General features: G+C 37.1%; 1 protein-coding gene across 10 annotated transcripts in view; it reads right to left on the reverse strand.

Moving 5' to 3' along the window:
* Positions 1–13,827, reverse strand: part of POLE2 (DNA polymerase epsilon 2, accessory subunit) — a 41,555-nt gene that overhangs the window by 10,075 nt on the left and 17,653 nt on the right. For 3 of the 10 annotated variants that reach the window (XM_025443271.3, XM_025443266.3, XM_035720119.2), the window contains 10 exons: positions 12,408–12,485; positions 12,167–12,260; positions 9,130–9,204; positions 6,272–6,379; positions 5,602–5,685; positions 4,940–4,996; positions 4,465–4,513; positions 3,780–3,852; positions 927–1,099; positions 154–243 (listed from right to left, as the gene is read on the reverse strand). In XM_025443271.3, coding sequence (XP_025299056.1) covers positions 154–243; positions 927–1,099; positions 3,780–3,852; positions 4,465–4,513; positions 4,940–4,996; positions 5,602–5,685; positions 6,272–6,379; positions 9,130–9,204; positions 12,167–12,253 — 796 coding nt within the window. In that variant the 5' untranslated portion in view covers positions 12,254–12,260; positions 12,408–12,485. Of the gene's footprint in view, positions 1–153; positions 244–926; positions 1,100–3,779; positions 3,853–4,464; positions 4,514–4,939; positions 4,997–5,601; positions 5,686–6,271; positions 6,380–9,129; positions 9,205–12,166; positions 12,261–12,407; positions 12,513–13,827 lie in introns of all 10 variants that reach the window. The other 7 variants (XM_049113142.1, XM_035720114.2, XM_035720113.2 and 4 more) reach the window with 4 other exon arrangements.

Genomic DNA, 13,827 nt, shown 5'->3' on the forward strand with positions numbered 1-13,827 from the left:
CAATTTAATTTGCATATAATACAACCAAAAATCAAATTGTATTTGAATAGATACCACCCACATCTTTTGAACGAAATTAAAATATTATAGATCATTTCTTATCAGTTTAGTTTATATAAATGTAAAAACAATTATTTAATAGACCTTCAATACCTTTCAAAGCTTGAATCTGACTTTTTCCATATGGTGCAGATGAAAAATTACCACACATAATAAAGCAGGTTGGAGGTGCTGGTGAATAACCTAAAAATAAGAGAATAAAATGAATACCACCTTTTGAGTCTAGATATCAGATTAAAAGCCCTTTAACTATGAGGGTTTTTTAAGTAAGTCCTAGGTCCAACATTGGAGCTTGAACTCAGGACCCTGAGATTAAGAGTTGCATGCTCCACCAACTGAGCCTAACCATGAATTTTTAATAATAAAAACTTGCTAGTTTAATAACAACTCATTTTAATAACTATTATTTTTAAATAATAGTAGCAATGCTCCCCATTCATTGAGCATTTATTATAAACTAGGCCCTTCAATGGCTTGATTTTCATAAAATCCCAATAAACTGAGAGATTAAGTAACCTGCCCAAGGTCTCAGGCTGCAATTTCAGACTCCAAAACCCAAGATCTTATCTATTCTTATACTCTACTTAGGACTAATTCTTATTTCTTATGAATACACACACATACACACACAGATATACACACAGTCATTTTTCAAATGTAAAAATTTAATTAAGTCTTTAAGATGGACTCATTTAAAATATTTCACTGCTAAAAAAACATTTACAAGAAAATAGACTACTCAAAAAAAAAAAAAAAAGAAAAAGAAAGAAAAGGGACTACTCAAAATGATACATTTTTTAACAATTTAGTTTTAAGACCTGATCCCTTGTACTGAGTTCAAAAGAGTAGAAAAGAATGGCACCCACCAGAAAACATGGTGTGAAGTTTTCTCAACACTTCTCCTTGGTCTAACCAAACATCAGATATAAACACAAACATGGCATCTTTATTCTCCTCTTCTAGTTGTTTTAGTTTTGCAGAAGTCTTCACAGATGTATTAGAAGGCCCTCCAAAAAAGTTCACATTTCCATAGTATGCTCTAGATAATTATGACATAATATTAGTTTCTATCCTAATTGGAGATGTTTTTCTTTCTCTTTTCTTTTCTTTTTTTTTTTAAGATTTTATTTATTTATTCATGAGAGACACAGAGAGAGGCAGAGACACAGGCAGAGGGAGAAGCAGGCCCCATGCAAGGAGGCCCGATGTGGGACTCGATCCCCAGACCCAGGATCACTCCCTGAGCCAAAGGCAGATGCTCAACCACTGAGCCACCCAGGCGTCCCTCTCTTTTCTTTTCTTAAAGATTTTATGTTTAAGCAGTCTCTACAGATCAAGAATCACATGCTCCACTGACCAAGCCAGCCAGGTGCCCCTTGTTGGAAATATTTTTCTAATAATTTTTCAAATTTAGCTTCTTTCTATCTAATGAGGTTATTTTCCCCCTCGGTATACATAGTACCATGAAAATACACTATTTGTAGCACGTAAAAAGCAAACAAGTTTATTTAAGTGTCCTAAAAAAAAGAAATACAAAAATAGTACATACTTAACAGGCTATATCTGTGTCTTTTAAAAATGACTAAAGCAAATATTCAAATGGATCAGGAATGTGGGTGGCTCAGTGGTTAAGCGTATGCTTTCAGCTGAGGGTGTGATCCTGGAGGGTACTAGATCGAATCCTGCAACAGGTTCCTTCTGCCTCTCTGCATCTCTCTCTCATGAATAAATAAATAAATCTTTTAAAAAAAATCACAATTTTCTATGTAGTTGAAAGTTGGAGAAATGGGTATTTGATTTAAACAATATCTAATAAAAGAGACTTTTAAACTAAAAAAAGGGACACCTGGGTGGCTCAGCAGTTGAGCATCTGCCTTCGGCTCAAGTCATAATCCCAGGGTCCTGAGATCAAGCCCCACACTGGGCTCCCTACTCAGCAGAAAGTCTGCTTCTTCTCCCTTCCCCTCTGCCTGCTTGTGTGCTCTCTCTGTAAAATAAATAAATAAAAGCTAAAATTAGAAAAGAAAAACAGCCCAAAAAATGTACTAACCATTTAATGGAACGATTCCACTTCTAGAAATTTATTCTAAGGGATTAAAGAGGTCTACAGAGACTAATCTACATCCCAGGATTGTGAAAATTTGGAGGTTACAAGCAAAGTATGCATCCCTTTTTAATATTAAAAAAAAAAAGATACAGATCTGTGCATTCATGCTTAAAAGAAACTCTCTCCTTGGATGGATGGATGGATGGATGGATGGATGGATGGATATACATGTGGTTCCTAAGTAACATATGTACATATATAAACGCATCTCAGGTTATAGTCTTAAATCCTAAAAGAAACTTCATCTTGGTTGATTCTATTTTCTTTATTTTACAAAAGAGAAAACCAGGTTCAGGAGTGTTAAGTGATTTGCCTGTGGCCAGTTAGCAGGGGCAAGTGTCAGAGAGCCAGTGCCTGAGCTTCTTGCACTACTCCTGCTCTGCCTTCTATCAACCCCCTCATCTGGTGGCTCTGCATGAGGCTGACACAGAATGGTAATACTCATGGCCAGCTTCCTTGATTTTACCTCTCATTCTAGAGTAGTAATTTTGAAGCATATATGAAAATAAAATGCCCAAACAACAGCAATCTTTCTTTAAATAAATTCCAAAGAAAACCTGTGTTGTAAAAAGCCACAAACTGGCACTAAATGCACTCACTTAAAAGTGAGCTGGCTTGATGAGGTCTTGTGCTCTCCTGAGCATAACCAGCACTTTCCCGTGGACTGCTCCCAACAGGAAGAGAAGCTGCCCTTCCAGTCACTCCCTGCCAGCAAACATGGCCTTTCCACCCTGCGTTTATATAGGTACACTCGAACTCAAATCTTAATCCTTAAAATTCTTGAAATCTTCACTGTCATCATAAATAGAAGCTTAAGATTAGAAGGCAACCTTCATTCCCCCAGACATGGCAAACACAGCAACCACCTTAGGCAGCAACCAGCAGAGGCCTCGTAGATAAGGAGCGAGGGTGCATGCCCCTGCCCTGCCCCAAGCAGCCAGTCCCTGCGGCAGAGTGGTAGCCAGGTGAGTAAGAATTCAGGTGCCCTGTTGCCAGATCTGGTTGTTTAAGGGAACTCAGAAATCTAGACTTGTATTATGAGAAATCTCCTAGTTTTTAAACATTGGGAACAAACTGTGTTTTAATACTTCCAAGGGAAAAAAAGAAGGGTCTATAAATTATATCTAACCCACAAGCCAGCAGCTACAACTTTTACACCATTATTTAGCCTCTGCTCGAATAACTGAGTGACAGGAACCTCTCTCCTCTCAGAAAAGGTCCTTTTGGAATAACTCTAATAGTTGATGCTTTTGCTTATATTAAAGAGCTTTATAATCTGCCTCCTATAACTTTTAATCATTAGTAGAAAACAAAAAAAAGGCTTTAAATTAACATGAAAATTATATTCCTCTAAGTGTTTTCCTATCTCTTACCTCAGGTGAACTTCCAATCATAGATAACTGATAGAGGAAGACTACAATCTTTCCCATAAAAAGCCAAGGTAAATGTGCTTTCAGTGGCATACACAGCCCAGTCTTCTAACTCACTATTACTCTTTGCATTGTGCACAAAGCCTGAGGCCTTATAATAACCAAGATATGACATCCTATCTTGCATTCATTAATGCCAGTATTACAAGATTCCCATAGAGCTGCAGTCAAACATTTTATACCTAGTAGTGCTTGAGGGTTCCGTGGGCGGAAATCCGAAGGCATTGACGTGAAACACCCGATCTTCAAACCAACCTGAAAAAGAGAAGTTAACAAATCACTTTCATTTGTCCAATTCTTCTTGTTTGAAAGAAAAGAAACTGTGGAACACAAAGTAGAAAGCTAAATTATTGTCTCATCCCCTGTCAACTAACACAGAAGCTGCCACTCCCACCGACCAACGTAAAAGCTTTAGATCCAAAAAGAATCTCAGTTTTATCTACAAAAAGTCATGAAATAGAAATAGATTCCAAAGTAAAACTTTTCACTTCTCAATTTCATGATGCATGTTAGAGTCAGGGAGAGATAAGGTACAGAGATTAGAAAATGTTTCATTTTATGATCCTATGTAAAATCTAGGGTTTTTTTCAACTTTATTAAGCTATAATTCACGTATCCTTATGCTTTACACTTTATAAAGTATGTAATTCAGTGGGTTTTAGTATATTCACAAGTTGTACAACCATCACCACTTATTTCAGAATATTTTATTCACCCCAAAAAGAAACTCCAGGCCCATTTAATGTTGTCAAAAGTATGTTCTTATAAGCAATGTTCTCAAATTATGTCAAGCTCATATATTTTAACCAATGTAAAAACAGTTTTATTGTAGAATGATGAGGACAGGAAAAAAGTATACTAACTTACCTTCTGCTAAAACAAAGCATGACTCTGTGTATAAGCCACTATGGAACTGGTACACAGCAGCTGAGGAAAATATTTCTATACTTGAGGTGGTGATAAAGTCAACAGACATTCTAAGCCCAAAGCCCTTCTAAATAATACATTCAAAGACTTCACACTTGAAACTGAAGAGATCATGGCTTAAAAAATTTTAGGTTTAATGTCCCATGTCTGATTCTAAGATGTAGCTTAGTAATAATGACAGTATAGATTATTCTTAGCATGCTCTAGACTTCCTCAGTGATTTCTTTGGCTTCTCTAAAGAAGGGAGAATTAAGTTTTTTTTTTGTCTCTGGCTACGATTATGTCTTGATTCCTACATCATCATCATCATATGTAAGTTACAAGGGGAACCCAAATAGGTTAACTTGAGAATGATATATAATCAATATCCCCAACTCATGCAACATAGATTTAAAAAAATAAAAATGAAGGATATAGCTTTACTAAGATCCAGTTGTACTGTGCCTGTAGGATCTTCCAGAAAAAATTTTCCCTAAAAAAAGTGAAAAGAAGTCAGTCTGTATTTGTGTAAAAATGAATACTAGAACGAAATCATTAAAATACAACTCTGACAACAGAATATAGTATATTACAGTGGGTTTTTTTTTAAACGAGGAATTCCTAGTCCAGGCCTTTCCATTTGCTAGTCTGGTCGCCTCAGATGAATCACTTGATTAAGACTGAGACTCTTTATCGGTACACAGAGAATGACTACTGCAAATGAAAAGATGGCAAGACAGATGCTCATGGACTGCCACAGGGCCTCACCAGGTGCCTCCGCCTCAAGAGTCTTCAGTGTCTCTGACAGAGCAGGATGTGGTCTGCAGACTTGCTGGTTCAGAACCTCAGAACTCTCAGTTCAACCAGACACCACTGGGCTAATTTCAGGCCATGCAGACTGGTGGCCTGTATGAAACACTCCTTCCCAACATCTCCTCAGGAAACTGAATGCAGAGGCAAAAGTTACTTGCCAATTGAGGCAGGAGCCTTCCCTGGAGAACATGGCCCTGGATCCTCTGCAGGATTGCTAGAGTAACTGCCATTTCATCAGTCTGAAGGCTGAAAACAACAGTCTGAAGCTTATTAAGTTTAACTTACCTCTTTTAACTGGGTTATCATTCCAAGAACAATCACATCTCCAATTTTGGCTGTACTGCCCAGGAGGGTTTCTATTGTTTTAAGCTTAAAATAAGATAAAATAAATTCTTAAAGACTGAAAACACATTTTTTGAAGAAACTAATCTTTTTATGAATAAGTAAATTTTGAGTGTGAATTTTCTACTTTATAGTAGAAAATCAAATCGAACTCAGGAAATGTAATTTATCCTATAAGAAGCTAAAGTACTAACTCAGGCTCTTAGCAATGACTATAGTCTCATACCATATTACAGCAGGTTCCCCCTTATCCACAGTTCATGTTTCATGATTTCAGTAATCCTGTCAACCGCAGCCCAGAAACAGACAGTCCTCCTGAGGAATCGTCAGAAGGTCAACAGTAGTCTAAAGTTATATCATAATGTTTACATCATTCACCTCACTTCATCGCATCACGAAGGCATTTTATCATCTCAGTTCATCATAAGAAGGGTGAGCACAATATATTAAGATATTTTGACAGAGACTACATTCACATAATTTTTATTACAGTTTATTGTAAATAATTGTTCTATTTTATTACTAATTACTGTTGTGACTCTCTTACTGTGACTAATTTATAAATTAAGCTTTATCGCAGGTATGTATGTGTAGGAAAAAACATGACACATACAGGTTTTGGTACTATCTGTGGTTTGAGGCATCCACTGGGGGTCTTGGAACATATTCCCCATGGACAGAGAGTGACTGCTGTGTTCTGAATAATGATAAGTGCATTTACCTTTAAAATACAAAAAAGAATATAAATTTTATTTATTTGGTCAGTATATGTTAATACACACATATATAATTTATAATCATACAGTTTTTGTTGTATTTGCAAAGATTAAGCCATATTATTGTATTATTATACAACTTAATTTTTAAAATTTAATGTCTTAGAAATCATTCCATTTAACTATGAATAGATATACTTCATTCTTTTCAATGAATGGAGATTACCTATTTTTTTTATATATATATATAAATATATGTGTATATATATATATATATATATACAATAATTTATTTTACCAAATTCCTATTAAAGGACACTTAAGTTGCTCCCAGTTTTCTGATAGTAAAACCAGTGCTTAATATTTCTTGCACCTCTCTTGGCCCACTGCATGGGTAGAACTGTTGGACAAATTTCTACAAATTCCAGAAACAGAACTGCTAAATAAAAAGGCATATAATTCTTCATTTTTATAGTAATTACCAAGTGAAACTTTTTTATCTATACCATCTTATGTTTCTTATTACAAATAATGCCTGTTTACTATAAAAATTTTTAATATAAAATAAAGTCATATATAATTGCATCAACCCATAGTAATCACTAACATTTGATATTAGATTTCCTCTTAAAAAACATGAACCTAACATCAAAAGGGGTAGTACAATGTACATGTAAAATAATTTTAAAAAATGAAATAATTAGGGATAAATCTGAAGAAAACAAAAGATATGCAACACCTGTATCCTAAAAACTGGGTTAAACAGATTTCTTAGAAACAAAACCAAAAATATGATCCATAAAAGCAAAAAATTAAGTTGGACTTTTAACAAAATTATGACTTAGGTTCTCTTCTTATTGAGAGAATAAAAGGACAACTGGGGTGCCTGGATGGTGTAGTCAGTTAATCATTCAATTCTTGGTTTCAGCTCAGGTCCTCATCTCAGGGGTTGTGGGATCGAGCCCCATATCTGGCTCCACACTAAGCATGGAGTCTGCTTGGGATTCTCTTCCTCTGCCCCACCAACTCTCACTCTAAAATAAATAAATAAATCTTTCCTTTTTTAGTTTTAAGACTTTACCTATTTATTCATGAGAGACGCACAGAGAGAGACAGAGACACAGGCAGAGGAAGAAGTAGGCTCCATGCAGGAAGGCCGATGTGGGACTTGATCCCGGGACTCCAGGATCATGCCCTGAGCCAAAGGCAGACGCTCAACCGCTGAGCCACCCAGGCATCCCAAAATAAATCTTTTAAAAGAGAGAATAAAAGGACAACTTATAGACTGGGAAAAATATTGCAATTTACATTAAACAAATGAATAATTTACATTAAATAAGTAAGCAAAGCAGGAATACAAAGCTGTAACAAGTATTCCTGAGGACACAATTTTTGCAGTCAATAAAGGGAAATTACCATGTAGGTACCATACATAGCAGTTTAAATAGGTAAAGTTACCAACAGGAATACAGAATTAAAACAGCTTGGAAAGATTGAAAAGAACATAAATTACATAGATAAGTCTTAAAGTTACTAAAGTCTGGCAAAAAAAGAGAGGAGAAAGAATGCTTCTGTGCGCATCTGAGTTGCCATAGGAAACCTAATATACATAAGAAAACATATAGATGGTCTTTGGTCAGGAAATAGAATGCCAATCTTCTCTAATAAAAATTAAAAGCAGAAACTATAAATGTTTTCTCATTATGGTGCTACCACCCAACAGTGTTACTGTTTTAGTATTTACCAGACTACTCATCATCATGACTTCTCATCTTCTGCGGCAGAGAATGTAACCTTACAAGAGGCTAGGCCTCTTCTGAACCTGTATGGAACCTCAGAGAAATGGCAGGGTCTAGAAGTAGCAGAAGACGTCCCCCAGCGGGGCTGTGTATGCTGAGAAGAACAAAGCCACAGACAGGCTGATAGTGACTAGGTGCATTGTGTGAACAAAAGTGAACAAAGGGTATAAGAATATAAAAGTGGAAGGAGTACAGGTGACAGAAAACATTCTTCTCACCTCTTCCCCAGGCCCCAACAACCCTGTGGCCTGTCTGTGCTGTCTCATTTATCCTGTAAATGTTTTCCTTAGTGCCTCAATAAACTTTTTACTTCAGTGGACAGAGCACACTTTAGCTGAGTAAGTGTGTGGTGGTCACTAGAGGAGGCCTGGAACAAGGACTAGGATTTTGGAGTGTGAGTGAGGGGAGGACACTGCCTTTCTGATAGCTGATCAGAAAGCCAATGTCATACCCAGCAAATAGACCAAGAGGACTAGAGATCTGTGTTGATGGCCAGAAACTGTCAGGGGGCTACCATAGTCTCAGGGCCTGTCCCAAAGATGGAATCTCTCTTTTTTTAAAAAAAGATTTTATTTATTTATTCATGAGACAGAGAGAGAGAGGCAAAGACACAGGCAAAGGGAGAAGCAGGCTCCACGCAGGGAGCCTGATGTGGGACTTGATCCCGGGTCTCCAGGATCACACCCTGGGCCCAAGGCAGGCACCAAACCACTGAGCCACCCAGGGATCTCAGATGGAATCTCTTTTAGAGATTTACAGGACCCAGGACACAGGGCATCAACTTTATCAACAGGGAGCATGAACAGGTCAATTAGCCAGTTAAACAGCTTTCAGTGATTCATTTTCACTTAAATTTCAATAAATTAGAATTAAGCAATAAATATTTAACTTGTATTCTTACACCCCCTAAATAACTTAACCTAGTTATTAACATTAACATTAACCTATGTTCTAACCTGGAATTTGCTTCCGGTTTCATCAGGGTGAGAACCTATTACTGGAGGAGTAAATAATTCATGTCTGTGGGTCCTCTATAAAAAAAAAAAAGAAAGAGTCACATGAATTACTGAATCAGACATCTTAAACTAAAATTCATTACAATAAAATTTAAAAATTCATTGAAGTACTCTGACAAAACACCTTTAAACTAATGTTACTATTGCCTATTCTCAACAAATTTGAAAGCCGACATATCTTAATATACAAATATATAAATTCTAGGCAAAAATGTAATTCTGAAAATAAAAAAAATATTTAAAAGAATTTTTTTAAAGAGAAAGCTCTTGTGTAGCTGACAGCAGTGCAGTCTCGGTTGAGGATATGAAGACTACAAACCAAGTATCATCCTCAGAGCACAGGGGTTTATGAGAGACAAAAGTCAAGGGCCACCATACAACAAAGCACCCCAGAGATAAGGGGGTATTTAATGAGATCCTAAACACAATAAATAAGACTTTGCTAGTAAGAAACCAAAAGAGACTGAGACAAGACTTTTCAGGGAGAGGGAGAGATGTGTCACAAGAGAGTTATGAGAGTAAGAGTATTTGGGAAGTGATGGGAAGTTTAGTATAGTTGGCTCATGAGGTGTACAAAGCAGAATGTTATACAAAGTAAGAGATTAGCTGGAGCCTCTGTTTGGGGAACCATCTCCCTCGTCTCACTGTGGTCTATAGTTTAGGCAGGGCTGTTGTCCTTTCCCCCTTCTATAGAAGACCACTAAGGCTAAGTGAATCAAAGTATTACAACCTTAACCAGTGAATGGTTCAGGGTTGAGCAAGTGCCCCAAGCTAAGAGCTGCTAAGAGGCTGTTGCTAGGAGCACTGGAAGAGTGGAATTCTCTTTCCAGGTGCTGTTGAGGCTACAGGGGCCTCTGTCATCTCATAAAGAGAACTTGTTTGAGAGTAAAATCAATTTTTAAAAATTGCTAGGAGATGGAAAGAGGAAGAAGCCTCATGACTTGTGATATCCTGGAACCAGCCATGCTTGAAACTGGTGGACTCCTAGACCTTTCCACAAACCAATAAATGTCTCTGTTTTAGTCAGTCTGAATTTCTGTAATCTCCAGTAAAAGAGCCCTGACAATATAGACTTTGTATGCCAAGCCAGGAAATTTATCTTCCAGGCAATGGAAAGCAGATATTGAAGTAGAATAATAATAAAATCAGATCTGCTTTCAGGGAGATAACTGTAATAAAAATGTGAATGGACTAAAATTCAACCCTTTTATTTCATAGAGAAGAATAAATGAGGCAAAAAAAAATTTTAAATGAGGCTCAGAAGGGTTAAGTGACACACCCAAAATAATATAATAGACTTTAAAATGTAATTTATTTTTAAGGGGCACCTGGGTGGCTCAGTCCATCAAGCACGTGTGACTCTTGATTTCAGCTCAGAGTTGTGAGATCAAGCCCTAAGTCAGGCTCTGCCTTCAGCACAGAGTCTACTTGTCTCCCTCCTCCTGCTCCTCCCTCCATGTTCTCTCTCTCTCTCTCAAATAAACAGATTTTTTTAAAAGATTTTTATTTAATTATTAATGAGAGACACAGAGAGAGAGAGGCAGAGACACAGGCAAAGAGAGAAGCAGGCTCCATACAGGGAGCCCAACGTGGGACTCGATCCTGGGTCTCCGTGATCACACCCTGGGCTGAAGGCGGCGCTAAACCACTGAGCCACCAGGGCTGCCCAAACATTTCCTTTTTGTTAACATATTATTCTACTGTCCTCCTCACTCAGACTCAAAACCATAATCATCCATTAGTCTTCATGCTCTCCCATCTCCTTCATATCCACTCAGTCACCATGAATGATGGCTCCCACTGCTCCAGTGTGGTCCCATCTATAACCCTTGCCACTTCCTTCTCCCTCAGCTGTCACTTCTGTCAGGACTAACACTAGAATCCCCTAAGTGTTCTCTCACATTCATAACTCTTCCCCAAATCTGCTGGTAGAGAAGTGCTCACAAAATCCAGCTGTGATTGAAGCTCCCTGGTATTCTAAGGCTCCTTATACCAAGAAACTAGAATCCCAACTACCAAGAATATCATCCAAGGCTCCCATGATCTGGCTCCCACTTGCCTTTCCAAACCCATCCCTTGCCATTCCTTCTCATGAGCCTTCCTCTACACACAAAATGAACCAACTGCTCATCTTTTCCTCCAGAGTTCATTCTTTCCCTTGGCTGTGTCTTTGTTCAACACTGTTACCACCACCTTTTCCCCATTTCCACAAGATCAAATCAAGCAAGGCCCATCTCAAGGCTTTCCCAATTTTCCCAATGAATACATTCTGTTTGTATCTCTTTTACAGCACATATAAAATTCTACTTTATATTTTGTTTGTGCAAATGTCCTTAACTTCAAAGATTGTAAGCTGCCAGAAGCCAGTTTAGTATAGTAGACAAAGGCTGGGCTCAAGTCAGACACACTGGATTCAAACCCTGTGTACATTTACAGTATGTGATCTTTGGTCAAGTTCCTAAACTTATATAGGTCTCAGTTCCTCATCTGTAAAATGAGGATAGTAGTGGAGCATCTGAGTGGCTCAGTCAGTTAAGCATCTACCTTCAGCTCAAGGTTATGATCTCAGGGTCCTGGAATCAAGCCCTGCTTCTTCCTCTCCCTCTATCCACCAACCCCAGTTTGTGCTTGCTCTTGCTCTCTCTCAAATAAATAAATTAAAAAAAAAAAATGATGGAAAAAGTGAGGATAATAGCATTTATACATACACTGATATTGTAATGATTAAATGAGGTAATGTCCATACACGCTAAACAGAGTACTCAGTATACTCAAAGCAGGCAATAAATGTTAGCTGCTATTTTTAATCATTACAATTGTTTTCATTTCTGTTTCCCTCCATATGGTCTCAAACATAGACAGCCCAATGAGAGTCTACTGAATGACAAAAACTGGACTAGAAAATCCCATTCTTTAATTAACCCTGAGTCTCATCTAAGTTTAAACAGTCTCCTTCCCTTCTCCCTGCTCAGCTTACCTGGTGTAAAATGGTATATCGTTCAAGAAACAGCTCTGCTTTATCCCTTGCTGTTCCAAATAAATTTGGTGCAGGGTGGTTGGTCATTAATAGACTAAAAAAAAAAAAAAAAAAAAAAAGGAATGCCTATTTATAACTATCTCAATACATAAAGGTAGGCCAAAAATGAATCATGGCTATATGCCTTCTGAAAGAAATGTACATCTGAAATTAGCTTAAAATCAATAGATGGTATACTTACGGAAGAAATTTTTTTCTTTCTGAACTGTACACAAAGCGTGGAATATCAAATGCTCCTATGATATTGAAAATATGTTCTCTGAAAAACAGCCCACAAAACACAGACCTGATTTACTGAAACATAAGAATTTTAGGTGAGCACAAAAATTTGTATTATAATCTTATGGTATATAAATGTACTTTCCACGGGTCGTATACATAATTTCTTAGAGTGTCTTAATCTGGGGGTAAAATATTCCTCTCAGAGACAAGAAAGCATTGCCAGTACTGTCAAACAAAAATCATCATCATCATCATCAAGTTAACTTCTAATTAAGGATGTCATCTGTTGAAAAAGAACATATATGTATAAAAAATTATATCCTGAAAGAAATCTCTCCCCATGGGTACTACTTTTATGAGCTGTAATATTATTAAAGAATATGATTCATTTCCAACAATTTTTTAATCCAAAATATTATACGAAAGTGTCCCAGGAACCAGGTATAAAATAGAAAAAGAACTCCCAAAATACTGGCCATATTCTTGATACTTACAGTGTTAGAGGAAGAAATTCAACAAAATAACTTACTTTTAAACACTATTAATAACATATTCATGTTTGAATGAAGTTTTTTAAAAATTTACAGCACTACTGCATAAATATTGCAAGCTAGAAAATCTTCTCTAAAATTTTATCTGTTTATCTCCCAAATTGAATATGGTAAAAATGTTCTTGCTACCCTTGTGGTAGCACCTATTATAGAGTAGCAGAGAACCAGTAGATTTGAAGAAAACCTGGATTCCAAGTACGGTTCCACCATTTTCTAGTGGATCAATCTTGACAGGTTATTGGACTTGTCATGCCACTTCTTCATCTATAAAAATGAAAGCCTCTCTTATGCCATAATATAATAATTTTCTGACAATTGAAGTTGCAAAGACTGTTTACCATTCAGTCTCCCTGGACCTCTGCATTGGCTAACTGTGGCATAGAAAGAAATAGTTAACATTAATCCCTACTTTATGATTATTATCCTTACACTTCCATACAATCATTTGAATTTCTATTGATGGCTTTAGGGATATGTCATTGTACCCTAGTATCTTAAATAGTGTGTTTGCAAAGTTAAAATTAAAATTTTCTTCAATTTTCCTATTTACTCAGCAGCTATCATATGGCAATGACCCCTATCAGTGATCCCCATTGCCCCCGAAGAGGAAAAAAACTACTAAAGTTAATACTTTCTGTCCATTTTCCTTGTTGTCTTCCTCCCAGTTAAACTTTGTGACTTTTGGGACGCCTGAGTGGCTCAGTGGTTGAGCGTCTGCCTTCAGCTCAGGGCCTGATCCTGGAATCTGAGATCAAGTCCCACATCAGGTTCCCTGCAGGGAGCCTGCTTCTCCCTCTGCCTGTGTCTCTACCTCTCTCTCACTCTGTG

Source organism: Canis lupus, chromosome 8 (genome assembly GCF_003254725.2).
Source record: "Canis lupus dingo isolate Sandy chromosome 8, ASM325472v2, whole genome shotgun sequence".
NCBI classification, from domain to species: domain Eukaryota; kingdom Metazoa; phylum Chordata; class Mammalia; order Carnivora; family Canidae; genus Canis; species Canis lupus.